The sequence below is a fragment of the Lygodium microphyllum genome, chromosome 10 (genome assembly GCF_053477565.2).
Source record: "Lygodium microphyllum isolate KBCC chromosome 10, Lygodium_microphyllum_v1.1.10, whole genome shotgun sequence".
NCBI classification, from domain to species: domain Eukaryota; kingdom Viridiplantae; phylum Streptophyta; class Polypodiopsida; order Schizaeales; family Lygodiaceae; genus Lygodium; species Lygodium microphyllum.
In genome coordinates, this window is record NC_141144.1 from 95,412,946 (window position 1) to 95,432,734 (window position 19,789).

General features: G+C 42.2%; 1 protein-coding gene across 3 annotated transcripts in view; it reads right to left on the minus strand.

Moving 5' to 3' along the window:
* The window catches only part of LOC148030307 (5'-3' exonuclease family protein), a 94,614-nt gene extending 79,853 nt beyond the window's left edge, over positions 1 to 14,761 (minus strand). For 2 of the 3 annotated variants that reach the window (XM_087686601.1, XM_087686602.1), the window contains exon 1: positions 14,240 to 14,761. In XM_087686601.1, coding sequence (XP_087542727.1) covers positions 14,240 to 14,659 — 420 coding nt within the window. In that variant the 5' untranslated portion in view covers positions 14,660 to 14,761. The remainder of the gene's footprint in view (positions 1 to 14,239) is intronic. The other variant, XM_087686603.1, reaches the window with a different exon arrangement.
* Positions 14,762 to 19,789: the final 5,028 nt, after the last annotated feature.

Here is a 19,789-nt window from a genome sequence, read left to right on the forward strand (position 1 = left end):
TCCTTGCGAGGGAGCTCGTACTTCATGTTGATCGTAGATCACTACAGCAGGATGACATGGACCTATTTCTTGGAATTGAAGTCAGAAGCTTTCTCCCACTTCAAGGATTGGCTTCTCTTTGAGGAGAACCGATCGGGCCGGAGATTGAAGACCTTGCGATCCGACAAGGGTGGTGAATTTGTTTCTAATGAGTTTGCTCGTTTTTGTGCAGATAAAGGTATTCACCAAGAGTTTGCTAATACCAACACTCCTCAAGAAAATGGCATTCTTGAACGGAAGAACCGCATTGTGATCGAGATGGCGCGCACCATGATGGAGCACCGACAGACACCTCAGTTTCTGTGGGCCGAGGCTGTGACTACTGCAGTCCACATCCTTAACCAATCCCCCACTTCGGCCGTTGATGGGATGACACCTTTTGAGGCTTACTTTGGGACTAACCCCGATGTTTCTTATTTTAGGGTCTTTGGGTGTGATGCTTATGTTCACATTCCCAAGGCTCATCGCGATAAATTTGAAGCAGCTTCCCGAAGACGGGTATTTGTTGGCTACAGCTCCCAGTCCCAAGGCTATTGTTTGTATGATCCCGTCAAGCGAGATGTGTACACCAGTCGAGATGTGCGGTTTGTGGAGGTTCCGGCCATACCAGCGGGTGAGGAGCATCCCGTTCTTGGAGATCCAGGGGAGAGTTGGGCTCCCGCTACAGTTCCTATGGAGCCCGCCCCTTATGATACAGATTCTGTTTCTGGCACAAAGTCCACAGTTCCACCGGTCCCCCCCGAGGAGTTCCCACCGGTGGATATTCCAGAGTCTTCAGCTGATGGAGAGAGACGAGGAGAGGTCGGCCTCCTCCTTGTTGGGGCCGTGACACACTCCGTGATTCAGGGATCGAGGGGGTTCCTGAGAAGTGGGGACCGCAGGATGGTCCGCGGCGGCCACGGAGGCACCAAGGCACATTCTACGGAGCTTGTTTGCTCCAACTATTGTTTGATGACCCGTGTTATGTAGGATCGAGAGCCCACCTCTGTGAAGGAGGCTTTACAGTCCGCACCATGGAAGAAAGCTATGGAAGCTGAGTTGGAGCCTATTGAGAGGAATGGCACTTGGTCACTCGTGCCACGCCCCCCGAATAAGAAGGTGATTGGTGTCAAATGGGTCTTCAAGACCAAGTACCTTAGCGATGGTTCTTTGGACAAGCACAAGGCTCGCCTTGTTGCTAAAGGTTTTGCACAGCACCCAGGGATCGATTGTCATGATACTTTTGCCCCCACTGCTCGTATGGCGACTATTCGAGCTGTTCTTGCCTTGGCTAGCCATAGGCATTGGCCTGTCTACCAATTGGATGTGAAGTCGGCCTTCCTCAATGGTGATTTGAAGGAGGAGATCTATGTCGAGTAGCCTCCTGGCTTTGGATCTTCATATGGGAAAGTCTACAGGTTGAAGAAGGCCTTGTATGGCCTCAAACAGGCTCCGCGTGCATGGAACGAGAAGATTGATTCGTTCCTTCAAACACAGTTGGGATATCGGCGTTCTAAGGCCGATCCGCAGCTTTATGTTCACACTTCCGAGGATGGTTGTGTGCTTTTTGTGTTGTATATTGATGATTTGATTATCACAGGTGATCATGCACAGAAGGTCCAAGAGACGAAGGCAGCTTTACATCGGACGTTCGAGATGACGGACTTGGGTCTACTCCATTTCTTTTTGGGCCATGAGATTTATCAGTCTCAGAGGGGGATCTTCATCTCTCAGCAGAGATATGTACAAGAGCTCTTGGTTTCTTTTGCGATGGAGGATTGTCGGGCCCTTTCTACTCCTATGGATCCGAACTGGAAGGCCACTTCCCATTCAGCTTCTCCCATGGCGGATGCTTCCCGCTATCGTCAGTTGATTGGATCATTGATTTAGCTCCTCAACACTCGTGTTGATCTTTGTTTTGTTGTTGGGCTCTTGGCAGGGTTTCTGAGTGAACCTTAGACAGTGCATTGGCAGGTTGCTCAGAGGATACTTCAGTATTTGAGGGGAACGTCTGATTTAGCGATTCATTATCCAGCAGGCACAGATGGTTCAGATCTTGTACTTGCAGGTTGGAGCGACTTGGATTGGACCGGTGATGTGGACCACAGGCGGTCTACTACAGGTTACTGTTTTACCTTGGGTGCAGGTGTTATCTCTTGGAGTAGCAAGAAGTAGCCCACGGTAGCCCTTTCGTCTACTGAGGTGGAGTATCGGGCCGCGTCTTCCACCACATGTAAGGCTGTGTGGATTCGGAGATTGTTGGAGGAGCTTGGCTGCCCCCAGACTCGTCCTACTTTGCTGCGATGCGACAATGAGAGTTGCATTGCCTTGGCACGGAACCCTGTTTTTCATGCTCGAACGAAGCACATAGAGATCTAGTACAACTTCATGAGAGAAACTTCTGGATGAGACCATCACTGTGGAGTACTGCAAGACGGAGGACAATCTTGCAGATTTGTTTACGAAGGCACTTCCCCAGGCTCTACTTTGGAGACATTCCAGATCCCTCAGGTTTCTGCCCCGCCCAGGCTCTGAGAGGGGGTGTTAGCAGTTAGATCAGATCCTGTCCAGGTGCAGTCGGACAGATTTGTCCAGGTGCAGTCGGACTGCCACGTGTCAATCCGACCTGTTCCTGTCAGTCAGCTGCATTTAATGCAGCCGACAGGCCTATTTTTGGCGCTCGTTTCCTGGCTATTTATAGCCGAGTTTTCAGTCTTCAGGGGACACTTTTCTGCTCGCAAATTACAGATTGGTGGCTCGCGCAGACTCCGTCTCTGTTCGCAGATTTCTGACAAGAGACAGTGCAGACTGCAGCGGACTTTGAGGTGAACAGCAGGTTGCAACGTTGAGGTGGAGACACGCAGTCCAGCGCACAGCGCCCGTGTGCACTCTCTGCGTTTTCTCTCTCTCTCAGTCCTACGCTTCCGCACCGCTGCACTCTGACACCTTTTCCATCAACCCTCTTCAAAGAGGTAAGGACATCAAGTCCTTTCTCGCTCATATGGCCTAATCCCTTGTGCCACAACTCCAAATGACAGCCCATTTCAGCAATTGCAAGAAACTTGCCATTCAAAGCTTTACAGTGCAAGCAATACAAGGTGCCCTTCTTGGTTTCTTTTGCAATCAACGTGGAACCCTTTTTCAATTTTCACAAACCACTACCAAACACTGTAGTGTAACCATACAAGTCCAGTTGTCTAACAGATAGTAAACTCTTCTTGATGCAAGGCACATATTTGACATCTTTCAACACAAGCTCTTACCCATTATCCAAGGACAAGTGTACAGTGCCTATCCCATCAATCCTATAAGCATGGTTATTTCCAAGATATACTTTTCCATAACTGCCTACATTGAACATAGCAAAACACTCCAAGCAAGGAATTACATGGAAACAGACACCAGAGTCTGCAATCCAAGTCTGAGTGACACCATCATCAACTGACAAAAGTGAATCAATCACATCAGCCTTGGTAATCTGCATATCCTGCATGTGACATACAAGGGCATCATAATCTACTGCACATAGTACATCAGCCTCTGCATCTGAGAGCTCCTCTATGACTACACTAGAAGCCACATTGGCCTTTTCCTTGCCTTTGGCTACCTCAGATGCATCTGTCTTATCCTCTTTCTTCTTTTGGTCTCCTGCATTCTTCTTTCTCTCTTGTTCCTTATTGTAATACCTGCAATCAAGCTTCTTGTGGCCCTTCCGACCACACTAATAGCAAGTAAGATTACTCTTTTTCTTTCCTTTGCTCTTGCTTCTATTCTCTATCCAGCATTTGCATTTTTCTTTTCAGCCCTGCCTCTAACATTGTAAGCTGACTTGTTGCCTTCTCCACTAGACTTACATCTAATTTGTTCATTCAAGATTGAATCCCTCACACCATCATATGAGAGATTGGGGTTATTACTGAGAGAAACTACCAAGGTCCCCCAGGAGTCAGGCAATGACATGATCAAAAAGATTGCCCTCAACTTGTCATCAAAATCCAAATTAGCATCCTTGAGCTGATTTAAAATAACAGTAAATGCACTCAAGTGCTCAGCTGTAGGCTTGGACTCATTCAACTGCATATTCACCAACTTGCACATTAAATGCACTTTATTAACAGGTGTGGTGATCTCATAAGTAGTTTTCAATTTCTTCCATATTGCATGACCAGTATCTAAACCCTTAATGTCTGTCAAAATGTCATCAGTGACACCCATCTTTATATAAGCCACAGCCTTTTTGTTGACCCTGGCCCAATCTGCATCAAACATTTGTGCGGGTTTATCTTCCTTCAAAGCATCCTCACAATCCTTTAAGAACAATATGGCCTACAAACGGTCTTTCCAAAGGTCAAAACCCTAACCATCAAACCGTTTGATTTCCATCAAACTCTTAATGTCGGAACTGAAAGAAGTTGCAGCCATTTTTTACCCAAACACAAGTGTAAAGAGCACAAGCTAAACCAATAAATGCATTGCTATTCTTGCCCAACCAGCAAGAAAACCAATGCTGTTTTTACATAAACCAACCACCACACATGCAAAAAATGTAGAAATTTACCAAAATCTGCACAAAATCCCAAATTTCCAAGTCCAACAGTGCGTAAACATCAGCCAATTTGACCCACCTGAACAAAATTTCATCAATACATGAAAAGCCCCAATTTTTCTGGGTCCAATGTCAATAAATTTTACTCGAATTAGCAAAATTCCAACAAATTTGGCAAAATCGCGGATTTAACTGAGGCCAACATGCACAATGTCTGCAATTTCTAACACAAATGTCACTATCAAACATAAATAGCATCAAATCTGGGAAAAGCCACAAATTTCCCAAAGCACATTTGCACAGAAATGTGGTAAGCTCAGACATCTAATAGCAGATTGGAAAATCTTCTTTCACAAGGAGAGCAGTCATTTTTGGGACCCTAATGATAGTTGGCAAATTAGGTGAAAGAAAATCTCTAATGGAAAATGCACTTGTGGGGTAGATGATTAGACCTTGAGAAACCTTGATCAGAATAATTGCATTGCAACTCACACATTGTAAGAAATCCTTTCCATGTAGGTGTTGTGGAGTAAGTTAATTGAAGCATGCATCCTTGTACTTTCCACAGAATACTCACTCAAAAGAATTGTACATAGCAATTGGCTATTTTCCACCAGCTAGTTCTAGGTATGCACCATCAGAAGATGCAACAAAGGAGTCCCCTTGCATGCCACTATATAAGGATATTTTATGGTTTGCCAATACAAATGGCATCTTACTAGTCGAGCTATGCACAAATACCACCCAAACCGTGATTCATGGCACGCGTAACACCAAGTATGAAGAGGTTGCCCTAGAGGATGGGAACACGCAAAGGTTATCATATTACACCGGGGATAATAGAGTATGGCACATATTTCATCCCATTAGGAAGTGCACATAGGATGATCATCTCTAACAACATTTCATAATGGCCAAGTTCAGGAGGGCTCATGCTGGAACCTCAAGGGGGGATCAAGCACTCTTTGTTGCCTAATATCATTGAGAACTCTCTCTAGTAAACCTATTAGTTTACAATAAATCATACATATTCGAATTTCATAATGATAGGTGGCTGCCCCAGGGATTCACTTGCTACTAAAGTTTCTAGACATCCTAGATACCAATTTCTATAAGAGATGCTCATGAACATAGAACAATCATATCATATGTTCAGAAACCACATCATCTCGTATAATTTCCCTTCTTCATTCTCATTTTTGGTTTCAATTTCCAGCCCCAAAAAGGCTTTCTAGGGCCTTTCAAGAGAGTCAAAGTTCCACTCAAGAGACTTCAGTGAGCAAGACTCTAGACAAGTCATGCCTAGATATGTATATACAACACATCCCCCATTTTCAGCATCTCTCACCACTCTCACTTCTTTTAAGACTTTCGTCTCTCCTCTCTCCTTCCATCACCTTCAAACGCTCCGTCTACTCAACATTAGGTTTGCATTTGGAGTCCATCCCCACCCTTGCATTAGCTTCTCCACCCTGGCGACAACACATTTCAATCTGGCATCAACATCCCCACCTTAGTGACAAATTCCTCCTCCTCTGTCGCACATCTCTATCTTGCGTCAAAAACCCCACCTTAGCGACACCTTTCCCCTCCTCCAAGTGACATCTCCACCTTGCGTTCGACTGTCTGGGGAGTTTTTCTTCATCAAGCATCTTCATCCACTCATCATTAGAGTTAGATGGATCTTGTGTTTTGCATCTTGGCTGCTCCCTTCATCACACATCACACTTCCTAGTTGGTGTCATCATCATCAGAGACTATTGACATTTGCGTTTTTAGTTTCTGGCTCTTCTGTCTTCTTTGTCGTCACTCTCCAACAGCTGGCGTCATTCTTCAAGCCTATGTTTGCAGGCTCAAAGGCTCCTCACCCTTAAACAGCGGTATCCCTACTCAAGGCATCACCTCTTCATCCCTGCGTTGCAAATTCAAAGGCTTCTTCGGCAATTTCCCTGCTTTAGGCGACACCTCATCATCCCTACATTTGTAGACTCGTACGCTTCGTCAATAGTCTCCCTGCTCCAAGGCATCCTTCGTGCTATGGCACCCTTGCATCAAATTCACTTCATGCCTTCCCCCAAAGATGTCATACTACAAAGAACACTCCATGAAGACTACAATGGATGGCTTCATTGAGAGACCTAGATACCTAGATGTATACATGTCACATGAGAGGCGAGTAGCCATTGGCCAAATCAAGGTATCTTCTCATCAACTTGAGATTGAGATCAGGAGGGAAATCCACATTTCCCGAGCTAAGCGGATTTGCACGCTATGCTAGGAAGATCTAGAGAGCGAGGAGCAAATGCAGTGATAAACTCCAAAAATCATGCCAACATGCCCCGGCACCATAACACAGCATAACACGGCGTACCACGCCCCTTGGAACTCAACATGATACCATAACATAGCATGGCACAACTTAACACACTTCCCCCAACTCGTCACAGCACCCCAGCACGGCACAGCCCAACGCGACACGGAGGTCGACACAGTAAGGTAACACGTCACGGTAAGGTAACACGACATGGAGGTCGACACGGCACGGTAACGCGACACGGCCCAGCGCCGACACAGTTCAACAGTCCACCATGTTATATCCCCCCATCGGGCAGGGAATCCATCATGTCACTTGATATTTCTTGGTGCTTACACAAGGACGCACCCCCGAAACCCTTCACGGTAGCACAACACCCCACTCACCTCTCGCCCCATGAAAAAGACTACCCATCCCCCTCACTCTCACTGGAGCCTATAGCGCAATCTAAGCTAGGTACCCTCTAATATTTGGAGGAGACACCTCCCTCAAACTAGTCATGGAGTCCCACACCAACGCCACCTAGGCCAGTCCTAATCGAGATTCAGAGCCTTCGCACATCACTATTACAAGCTTGCACAACACTGAGAGGAAGATGTCAATCATAGCTCACCGATTTCTTCCAAACAGTGACCACACACAACACCCACACAAAGAGGGGTGACAATCCAGAGATCCAAGGAGATCAAAACAGCACACCACCCATGGATAAAGGGATACCAAACACAAATGCTACATCAGGGAGAGATGAGGAAGATCTCCCAAACGACATGAGTAGCAGCTAATAGAGTTGAGGGCCCAATCCAAATACTACCCTCATACTATTTCATCTGAGATGTATGACGATATACTCTATCCACCGATCCTAACTGGGTGGAACTAGATATAGGGGTATCATTTAGTCACACAACTAGACATCTACTACCTCATCCTCCCATTGCATCTCTCTATGAGCTTTTCTTTTTTGTACATCAGCTTAGCTTCTTTTCATAGTATATCACTGTGCATCTTTTAGCATGTCACACTTTGATATCCAGTGACGAACGGCATTGTACATGGTTTTGTCTTATAGGCCGGTTTTGGCCTCAAGACAAATATATCTTTCTTCTTTCTCTCTCTCTCTTTACGCATGTGTGCACGTGTGTGCACGTACACGCACAATTATATGGGAATGCCTTAGATACTAGTCTGACGAAATACTAGTCAAGTTGGGCCAACCTCGTGATAGCATGAATACCACTCTGACATGAATGTTGACTCTAGCTCGCTTAAGTGACAATCTAGAATGTAAAGATATGTTAGAGTTTGCAAAAGAAAACATGAGTATATGACCACGACTAAAACACAAAGAACTCAAACCTAAACGCAAAAATGCAAAACACAAACAGGAAAAAAAGATAATTGAAGTGGATGAATGAATGTTGTAAATGACGGAAAGAACATACAAGATGCTCAAGGGTGGAGCTGTCAAGCAGCCAGTGGCACTTGCGGGAGCAAGTTGAGGAAGTAGTTAGTGATGTCCACCAAAGATGGATCCCAAGTGTTGTAACCACTAGCTAGAGGTGAGATGCTACAGAAAGCAGAAGGGCAGCAAGCTGAAAACCAAAACATAGCGGTCTCGAGGGCTAGAACTAGTAAGCACAGGAATGTGACAACCTAAAGATGATGGCAGCTAATTGTCATTAGCAATGGGAGGCTTAGTGATAGCTATAGGAGAAAGATCTAATGCAGAGTTAGTCTGCATTGCAGTTAACACAAGTTGTATGATGCTCGGGAAGAGGTTGGACAGCAGAGCAATAGCAGTGGATAGGGTGCCAGGGGCTGCTGATGACATCGCAACAATCGCAATGGACTGGTTAGCCACTAGTGGGTGAGGTGATGGTTAAAACCTGCAAGACAAGGGATAAGATTGAATGGTGGGCAACCTGTCTATTCATAGATGAGTGGACCCTCCCAAATTAGAGCTTGACTTATAGGACATAGACTCTCTCTAGGATTGTGCACCACTTAATGAGACTCTAGGTACTTTACATGTTTTGGGGCTGGTTTAGAGATCTAATCAGTCTATGATGCACCTTTTAGCTCAACATGGAATATACACTGAAATGCTCTGACAGCAACTCTCCCATGAATGTATTGTGACAATGTGGCAGTTGTACATAGCAATTAATGCTGAGCTTTGAGACAACTGCTGAGTAAACTTTGATGAATTGAGACAGTTTGTGACCTACGGTCCTTAAATACATACATAGTACTCAGTAAATACAGCACTGCAATAGTGAACAGTGAATATTGAATGCTTGAATTTTTTTTGATGGACTAGCAATTGCACAAAATAGCTTCAAATAATGATGCAAGCAAACCCGTTCCCAAAAACAATCCTATAGAACACTCCAAAAGTCCACCATCTCTCTGAGCTTGATAAGAGTGAGGAAGGTCCCTGGTATTAAAGATGATGGAATGTATGAAAAGGTTCAGATCACGATCAAAGAAGCGATTCAAGAAAAGTGGGCTGAGATCGTGAAACCAGCCTTCCTTCTTGGAATGGGTGGTGATAACCTGATTTAAGAGTTAATTACAGCAATAAATAAATGCACATAAAATGAAATACACACTTTACCATAACATACTTGGACAGTAGACACCCTGTTGGCCCCAAAATTGGTGCCCCTTGCGGTATTTCTTTAGCTTTCATTCAATTGGAAGGAGTACAACTTGAGATTCTTCAATCTCCTCTTACTAACCGATTGCTCTTGCTGTCATAAATGACCAGCAAGCCTTTTGGGTCATTTGCCACTTGATTCACCCAGGACTTCTTCTCCAATTTGACTCTTGGCTGGCCAAATGCTGCCCCAAATCAATTCAGGATGGGCTGGCTCCTGAAAATCCCTTGATAATCTTCAATTATCAGCTACTGATTTCAATCCCTTGAGCCTTCAATCTCTGGCACGGATCCCAAGGTGGCTGCTAAACCCTAATTTCTATTGTAAATTAGGGTTTTCTGCAGAAATTATAGATCAGTCCACAAAAAATGGCTGAAATTTCTTCCAAGTGGCTGAGAATTGCTGAGAATGGCTGAGCATAGGCTGAAGGAGATGAGAGAATGATGTAAAGAGAGAAAATTTTGAGATTTGTCGCGAAGAACTAATCAAAATCAGCTGCTGCCCTGCTGTACCAGCCCCAAACGGATGCACCAACAACAATAGAAGCATCAGAGACTGTGATCTTCAGGAGAAAGTGCATCAGCAGCAATTGCCAGCTTCCCAAGGTCAAGAATATGCAATCTCCATCACCAAAATGGTCTCCAATGGCTGGGAATTGGCCCCAAAAGTTGGCAGGAACAATCCAACACCTCTTTCCAACAGCTCCAAAATGAAAAAACGAGATTTCCCTCTCCCTTCAGCCCTATTTAGCCTTTCCCCCACTTGCATGGGAAAGTTTTGCCAAGTGGCAGCTTTCTTAATCCATTTTCAGCAATTTCCAGTCATTTAATTAATTTTTAGAATTAATTAATTCTGAAAATTAAATCAGCCCTTAATTCATGCCCAAAAATTTGACCTTGCCCATCCAAAAATTAATTGGCTAGGCCATTTGCAACCCAAAGTGGTCCCATGCATTAATTGACCCTTGGACAAGCATTAATCCATTAATTAATGCCTACTCCCTAGTGTCACCACTGACACTTACTGGCCAATTAATGGTCCTAGGGAAAAACTGACACCAAAATTTACCTAGAATTTAACAAGTGTAACTTGTTACAACTTTTGCCTTTGACACCCATCTTTTTCACATGGTCCTTCGGCCTTCAACTGTGAAAAAACAACTTGCACCTCACATGTGCAACACATGTGCATCTTTTAATTGCACATTTGATTAATCCTTTAATCAAATGTCAATTAAACATAAGCAAAGCATCAAATTTTCACATCCTCGTGACAAACCACCCCCTTGAAATCCTTGCAATCGTCCTCGATTGCACTGTAATGTGTCAAAGCAAACAATATTACACTGGAATTTTCACCAAGCATCATAGTCAACACAACATTGGCCACTACTGGCTAACTATCTCATGTGCCCACCATTTGCTAAAAATTTCCAACCAGCATAAACATAGCATAAAGCTCAACAATAGTCCAAAACTGTTGCCAAAAACTCATCGGATGCATCCCAAACTCTTGTTTCTCAATAGTGCTGACAGCATAAACCAAGCCGAAACCATGGTGGGTGAGCGACCGAATGTGGGAATGTATGGCACACCTCCCCATAACTTTCAGCAACCAATGCATGGCTTGCATAACCCACCAATGTACTCGGGTATGGTTCATGGAATGCATAATCCGATGTATGGCGGCATCGGTATCATGCATGGTGTGCAAAATCACGCATAGGGGAAAGCATTGGTACCCTGTCGTGCTTTTGGGGCTCAAGGAATAAGTGTTGGTCATGCAAATGCTCCATTCTGTTTGGGGAAAGGGGGGCGGGGGGTGGGCCCTTCCCTTTTTATATAAATCCCTGGGCGCATAACTGTGCTGTAGCCAGCTGCTCCCAACCGAGTGGAGGCTCCCACGATGTGGTCTTAGCCACAATGAGAATATATCACCCTTTTTCTCTCTGCATTGGGAGAACAACCCTTTCGGGCCCGCATTTCTACAACAATGCTATCACGAGGACGTGAAAGATCGTGAAGAAAATGTATACAGTAATGGAGACACAAAGGTTCAAAATGCAAGTTTGATTCACAGACAAACAAGGTGATTGTATGGAGAGATGTTTTTTATGACATAGACATTGTACAATCTTCTACACCAAACTCCGAGCTAGTTCCTCAAGATACACCAACGAAGATGGTGCATTTTGAGGTGAGTCTAATGTCACCTCCTAACCTTCCCGTAAATTCTTCAACCCTTAGGCCTCCCCCACGAGACCCATTACCTCACTAATACCAGTAGACCATGCACAACTTGAGGATCTTTCCACCGGATTCTACTTTGAAGGGCCCCAAAAGATCTACCTCACTTGCCCCTCAAGCTTCATTTGCGTCACTATTACAGCAAACTATATAGCACATTCCGAGTCAAGGGGACTCTTTAACACCCCAATGGTAAGAGGCCATGGAAAATGAGCTAGAGAGTATTGACCAAAATGAGACTTGGACGTTGGTGGATCATCCGAGTCACAAGAAAGGCATTGAAACCAAGTGGATTTTTAGAAACAAGCCAAATGCTAATGAGACTATAGTACAAGTGTTTCAATAAAAGCAAGGCGGTTGGCATCTTTCAGTCTGTTGGATGGCGCTCACCGCTCACCATCGTTGGCCAATCTATCAAATGAATGTCAAAAGTGGCTTTCTAATATGTTATCTAGAGGAGGAAGTCTATGTGGAATAACCACTTGGTTCTAGAGGATGGATGAATTCCTTGGGACTCACAAATACCATTCCGCCCCTTATGGTTCAGCAATAGTAAGGTGTGAGGACAAGCTTTCCACCACAAAAAACAAAGCCCAGGGCCCAAACATGGACGCCTAATACCATGTTAAAAGTGGATGCAGCGATGGAAGCATAGAATATTGTTGTATTAGACTACACAATACAAGCAAAAATAGAAAACAGAAGAACATTGTAGAGAAGAACTCACAAGAATGCTAAGAAAATGGAATCCATATATCAAACACATACAACAAGGAGTCACTAGCTGTGTGGACACTAGCACCGGCTCCCTCTCCAACAAACCTACACTAAAAGTCTATAAGTGAGTGACAATAACCATAGAGGAGGGAGCCTAAATAAATAGGCATAAAATAATCCCAAAAATGCATCAAGTTGGCTAGTATCATAATGCCCTAGAAATACAATTGGCTAGTCAATAAATGCCAGGAACCATAAAAATACACAAGAAAAAATGCCTAAAATAATCCCCTATGCCCGACCGACAAATACACCTGCACAAACTCACTCATGAGCTGACCAATCTACAAATACAACCATCCATGACTACTACCACATACCTTCCAATCCCTAGCACCATGTCCACTGCTGCCACCCTTCACTTCCTACTGTTGGCAACCATCCTACAGCTCCCAAACACTTGTGTATGCACATTAGGCAGGCCATCCTACTAATCAGCCACTTTCAAAGATTCCTATAGCATGCATTTATTGCAATACAGCCCATATCAGCATCATCCTCACGTGCTACAGCTATTTCCCAGGCTTCTACTATTGCCGATGATTAGTTCTCTCTATCTCCAGGCGGTTACACTACTACATTTACCAATTCCAACCCTCCACACTACTATGTTTTGGTTTCCAGCCTGCTGCCCTTCCACTTTCAGCTTCATCTGGTCCAAAAGACTATAACCAACAACTATAAGGTCTTAGAAGGGTCACCTTAAGCACAAAATAGCTTTGTAAGTGGCCATCTCTACCTTTATTATGGTGGACCATAGCCCAATGTATAATTAACACTAGCAAGAAGGATGATACAAGGCACCCCTTGCACATGCCACAATTTATGGCTGTACTGAGGGGGCTAGGAGTGTGAAAACTAGAAGGATTGGAGATTGACTGACTAAAAGAGTAGTTGCCCAACTATAAATGACTCAATGGCCAAAGCAAAATGTGTCCAAGGTCCAAATAGCATGAGGAGGCGAGTCCTAATTGTTAGGCTACCTCTTTGGGGCCACCTATGTCAACGTTCTCTTCTAAAACCCTCCATTAGGGCTTTCCTCAAGTTGTGGCATATAATGGCACCCTCATGTAAACTTCCTTCACCTAGTGCAAGTTTTTTTGTTACTTGTTCTCATTTCTTTCGTGAGGAAAAGTGACTCTACCTTTTCATTTCCCCTTTCACTTTGAACTACATTGCTTGCATCCTACAAAGGTGTCACCACTTATTGAATAAAATCTCTATAGATAGCCCCATATACACAGCGTCTCTCCCTAGTCTATATGTCAAACTATGGACTAAGCAAAATTATTGGCCTATGGAGATATACCAATGTAGGAGGAATTAGCATAGTGCAATCATCTAGCACACTCCCTATTATTATGCTAAAGTCCAAGCGAGAAAACTACGTTTTCAACATTCTTTTGGATCATCCAATTCACCATTGTGTGAGAAATGTTACCACCAATGTTCACATAGAAATTTAAGATCTAATGATTGCAAATTTCCCCAAACTTCAATTTTTAAAGAAAAATTAAAAATTTGAATTTCAAAAAGTTTTTAGTTATGAAAACAACAAATATGTGTGATTTGATTCAAAAATCCCTCCAAAATTCTGAATTCCAGGTTTTTGTATCTGCTACCAGAAGAATATTTTTGGTGAACCCTAGTCAGCACTGACGAAAAAAAGACTTACTGCTACAATAGGATCCTTGCCGGTGACATCTGAGAGCAGAGGCCGCAACCAGTAAATTAACGAAGAGGGAGTGGGCTTCTTTCCTGTATAGCAGAGGGGGGCAACGTCCAGAAGAAACAAACTCTTCCTTTTTCTGAATCTGGACCTCGGATTGCTTTGAACCGTGTTGACAGACCTCGATTCTCCTTGACAGTCTTCTTCTTCTTCTTCGTCTCCTTCACCTTCTCCTCCTCCTCCTCCTTCGTCTTGTTCACAAACGCCTTGTACTGCATCGTTCTCTGCTTCCCTGAGAGTTGCATGAAGCTGCCCGGGTGATCGAAAGCAGAGAGAGATTGGGAAAGAGCTCTGTGCTGGAAAGGCGAGGTGTGGCGGTGAGGCGAGGATGTTTCTCGTCATGGGAACACTGACGCTGGCATACATACTCCGAGACGATAAATACCCTCATCGTCTGCCAGGGTTGCCCATATTTCGGGGATTGGCATCGTTGCAACGATAGTAGAGTTCTGCCTTGTTCGATTTGCACTTTTGTGAACAAAATCATCTTTGCTCTTCTATTTTCACGTACAATAAAATCAATAGTGTGTTTGGCATTACACGCAACAACTACCAAATTTTACAAATGATGATATCTCACAACTAGATGGTTGAAGTTATGATGCAAATTCTCAAACACTAAATGTAGGCTTTACGAGAGTTAATCGGTTCGATTGTATGATCTTTTTATTATCTTTGTTTTCATAGGATCTTCAAACATTGTATGTTTTAGTGTCACTTTATTGGCCCCTCATTGTCAATTACTAGAAATATATTATTGTAAAGCTCACAAGTATCTACTTCAATAGTTTTATGTGTTTTGGGTAATGTAGATTATTCTCTTTGTTGGCAAAACGCTTTACATGTTGCATACATACTTGAGGCTAGTTTCAAAAAGATTAGTAACATGAGTTAAGATTTAGTTTCTATATTTATAGACCTATGTGTACGCGTGCGTGCATGCACACATTAGATTCTCTCTCTCTCCCTCTATACAATGGGAGGGAGGGAGCAAGGGAGCAAGAGCAATGCCAATTGTAGCACATACTACCAACATGACCCCTTCTTGCAACATCTTTCTTTCTAGAGCCTCCTCTCTTAACTCAAGCTTTATTCTTCGTCCACTATGTTCAACTCCACCACATGCAACACCCCTCCCTTGGCCAACTCAAAATATAGTCTCATGGCCTATTAATATAGGGATTATGCCCTACATGCAACTCCCTCCCTGCTACCTCGTGTTGATCTTCTCCAACATCTTATACACTACTTCTACTTCCTTATCCATGGATGCAATTCAAAATATTCTCATAATTTGAATTACCCTTCTCTCCAACATCTTATACACTACATCGACCTCCTTATCCATGGTTGCAATGCAAAACATTCTCATAATTTGAATTATCCTTCCAATGCAGTACGACTCCAAACATTCACTATTACCAAAAGTAGAAGGATGATCATGGAACATTTTCCTTTCTCGATGTGGGCAATGCTTTGCAAAAAAACTCTCATAGCCATTGCATCTATAACTCTCTTTGCCCATATTCATGTTATGTGAGGTAGAAAAGGTTATGGTCATGTTGATCACCACCTTGCTAGCTACTAGTAACATAGCCAAGGGCCAAGTGGCATTGATGATAACCCGAATTGTCAACAATGTCATGATGTGATGGTTGTGATGGACCTAGTCTTATTGTGGTCTCGTTTGTGCTCAAGTGTGAATTCAAGGACTAAAACTAAAATGACCTAAGCACATCTAAATCATCAAAAGGCTTGCATCACATCCAATATATTTGATGAATCTAATATTGTAAAAATTGGTACTTAGCATGGCCACATCTATATTACTCAAACACATTTAGAGTTCTCCATAGAGTAATAGAATGATTATTATTGTAAAGTGGATATATGTATACAAATATCTATTTGATTCCATGACCCACATTATCCCTAGGCTATCATTCTATTCCTAAAGGTGGGTATGTATAGGGAGATCTATTCAATTGTACACCCCAAACTCTATCCACAAATTTGCAAGCCACTCCTACATTCTTGTAAGGGAAGAATGTACATCATCCGTGATTATCCATTAGAGGTTTCATTAGATCAATACAAATTAAAATATTAAGTATCTTAGGGATGCAATACCTTCCTTTTACTCACTTAGGTTCATCTTGTACAAACCCAAGTTACTCCTTAGAATTTGCGACTAAGAAATTCTTTAAAAGATGAATAAAATCATATTTTATGAACGTAACTTTTGTTGCCAATTCACGGGATGATGGCTTGCTAGCTACCTTTATTATAAAAATATAGTACATGGGAATCCATGATGGGTTCTTGGTTGATGGTATTCGCAGCTTCGTTTGTAATCTCAGTACTCGCCATTCCGTTTGTAGTAATTGTGTATGCAGCATTATTGGCAGCTCCTGCCTTCACAACCTTCAGGGTGGAATTCGCACTTGGGGAGGTTCTTCACATTGCTAAGAATTAATTTCAAGTGAAATCGTTAAGATAATAAAGAGAAAAATATAGTTTTTTGGAGATCCATTTAATGCTTTGATGAGGTAGAGGAGGAGCTCAATTTGCAAGGAAAATGCATGTGATATTTTGGAGAGGGCTGATGTTGTAAATTAGTAGGCTGAGGGTAAAAATGATGATATAGTGATGATTGAAAATGTTGTTATTTGTAACAACACTCGTATGGCAATTAGGCAAATGCATCATATTAATGATGAGGCTTTGGAATTTATCCCTAGAAGTTATTACATACAAAGCCATTGGGCATGGGCTACAATTGAAACTATGTTCAAGTTTAGGGAATGTGAGACTCTATACATTGCTTTGCTTAAACGTTTGGAAATTAATGCAATGATTCGGAGTTTGTATGAGAATGGTGAATGGCTAATTAACATAGATCATGGTTGGAGGATGCAAGCTACAAATAACTCTTTGAGAGATCTATATACTACTTGTCCTAATATTAAAATAGCTATTGGGGATTTACAAAAAGAGCAACATTTCTTTGTGCAAGATAGTTCTTCATATTCAGTGATTTTGGGATAGCCATATATTACAGGTGTCCGTATGGAGACTAAGCATTGGATGATGGCTCAACTTATGCTAGAGTCATGGAGCAAAGCTAGTAAAAAGCATGTTCAAATTCTTATTGTATGTGTGAATCAACTAAGAAACTAAGACACTTTAAGAGATTATCTTTGCCTACAAATGCAAGAGAATTCAGGCAATTGATTTTCTAACATGCATTGCTGTAATGTGGGGCTATAATAATGTTGTTTGGAGGATGCTCTTAGTCCTAAAGTAGAAAAAGATGTGTTTGGTGTGGGTTTTACTTAGTTTACAACAAGCCATTCAAGTTGGTTTAAGCATATAGAGACCATGTGCAAGGCTAAAATTTTGTACATAATGAAAGCTAAAAAAGAGCTAAGAAAATAATGTTTGCTAGTTGCATATGAGGGCATTTCAAACTCTATGATGGGATGAGTTTTATTGATACTATGGCTAAACTTTCAATAATAATATATGCAAAAAATGAGGCTGAAAAGAGGGTGCTTCAGGTATGCTCTTTGGAGATGTTTGAAGTCATAACAAAATATTTCAACAAGAAGGGTTAATGTTGAAAGAATGGACTAAGGCAATTGTTGAAACAAAATATAAGATGGTTGATAAGAAAGTCAAGTGAGTTGCTTTGTCAGTACTACCTAAGAGTGATGGGTTGTATGAGAAAGTACCAAGGTAGTTGAGCTTGCGGAATCCAATGGGTATAGGGCATAAACTTATGGTTAAAACACTGAAAGAGTTGAAGATTAGTTGTGAGGCATTCCTCTTGCTTTGTTGAAAAACTTGCAATCATGCCCCTATAAAGCACTCTTTGTCATATTTGAGGGTTGTTGTAACACCCCAAAAGCTCTCTCTTTACTTGTGGATACCTTCATCGCCTTTCATTCAAGACTTTTGCACCAAACCTGATAGCATATGTCTTGCTCTTATCCACCATCCTACCCAATTGCCCACCCAATACCAATTAGGCTCGTATCCACTGTTATGATTATAGGCTTCCCTTTTGAGTAATCAACCTTGCTCGATGTAGGTGATAACTTCAATAGTCCTTTCAACTTCTTCATAGTTTTAGTGTAATTTTGACCCTTCTAGAACCTTTTTTCATTCCTCAACAATTGATAGAGATCATTAACCACATGTGAAATTGAGGAATCCATATAAGGTAATTGACACATGCTCCCAAAAACCTTCTAATCTCAGAATCACTAGCACAACTATCCTACATCCTATCAATACCATCTATCTTTGCTGGTGAAGGCTTCCTACTATAGGGTCCACATATATGGCCCACAATCAAGATCTCCTCAACTTGAAACATAGACTTGTGGCCTAAAAGGTTCAAGTGCACTTCTTCCAAGTGAGCTAATATCTTTTCAAAGTTGGCTATAAATTTTGCAGCAAACTCTCTACATCCGTGAGTATCCAACTCTTCATGCTTCTCTTCCTCTACACAACCCTTGATTGATACATTGTCCAAAAAAGGCAAACCGTGGTATAAAATCCCAAGCATTTTATTCATTGCATTCATCATGTGTGCTACTGAGTTTGTCAGATCATGTGGAAGAGTACACATCCATACCAAACCTAAGGATGTGTTCGTGGTTGTGATGTCCTTGCTTTTAATTGGTAGCTTGAATTGATTATAGCTCGAGTATAAATTTCCCAAATAATAAATAACTCTTCCAACAAAAGCCACTACAAACTCATCAACTATATGCCTTGCACCAATATTTCTTATAGTCATCTTATTGATTAGTTGCATGTCTTGAATAAACCTCAATGCACCATTTTCCTTGGGCACAGTAAATCATCGATTTGAGTATGGGATTGAAGATGGCTTTAGTATCTTCATGCATATCTTTTCATTCAGTAGCTCCATTACCTTAGAAAAATAAGCATGAGGCACTAGAATTGGCCTTGAATTCCATGCCACATATGGAATAGTAAGAATCACCATTGGAGCCACAATATTTGGGTCCACATAACCTATTTCAATGGATGAAAATGCAAATGCCTTCCATTGTCTGGCTAACATTTGGATAAAGCATTTCCCATTAATGTCATGTTAAGATGGATAGCTTATATTAAGTCATTAAAGCCTAAATTACATATTGTTAAGGGATAATCTAGTTGCAAACATATTGTTAGGGTCACGCTTTCAGAATGAAGATGGGATAATGGAAGCTAAATAAGAGGTTAGTAAGGGATTGGCTGAAAATGGGACAATACCTCAACATACTAGCAAAAAGAGAAGAGTGGTTTGAAAAAGAGTACAAGAGGATTAAAATAAAGGCCTATGGATTCTTTCTAAAAGACGGGTATCTTTGGAAGCATCCAAAGGGGAAAAAAGGGGTTCCACTCCAAGTCCTTGATGATAGAGCCGCACAGGCACAAGTAAAGTCTATGGGTTGGCCATAGAAGTGTTTAGGGCAC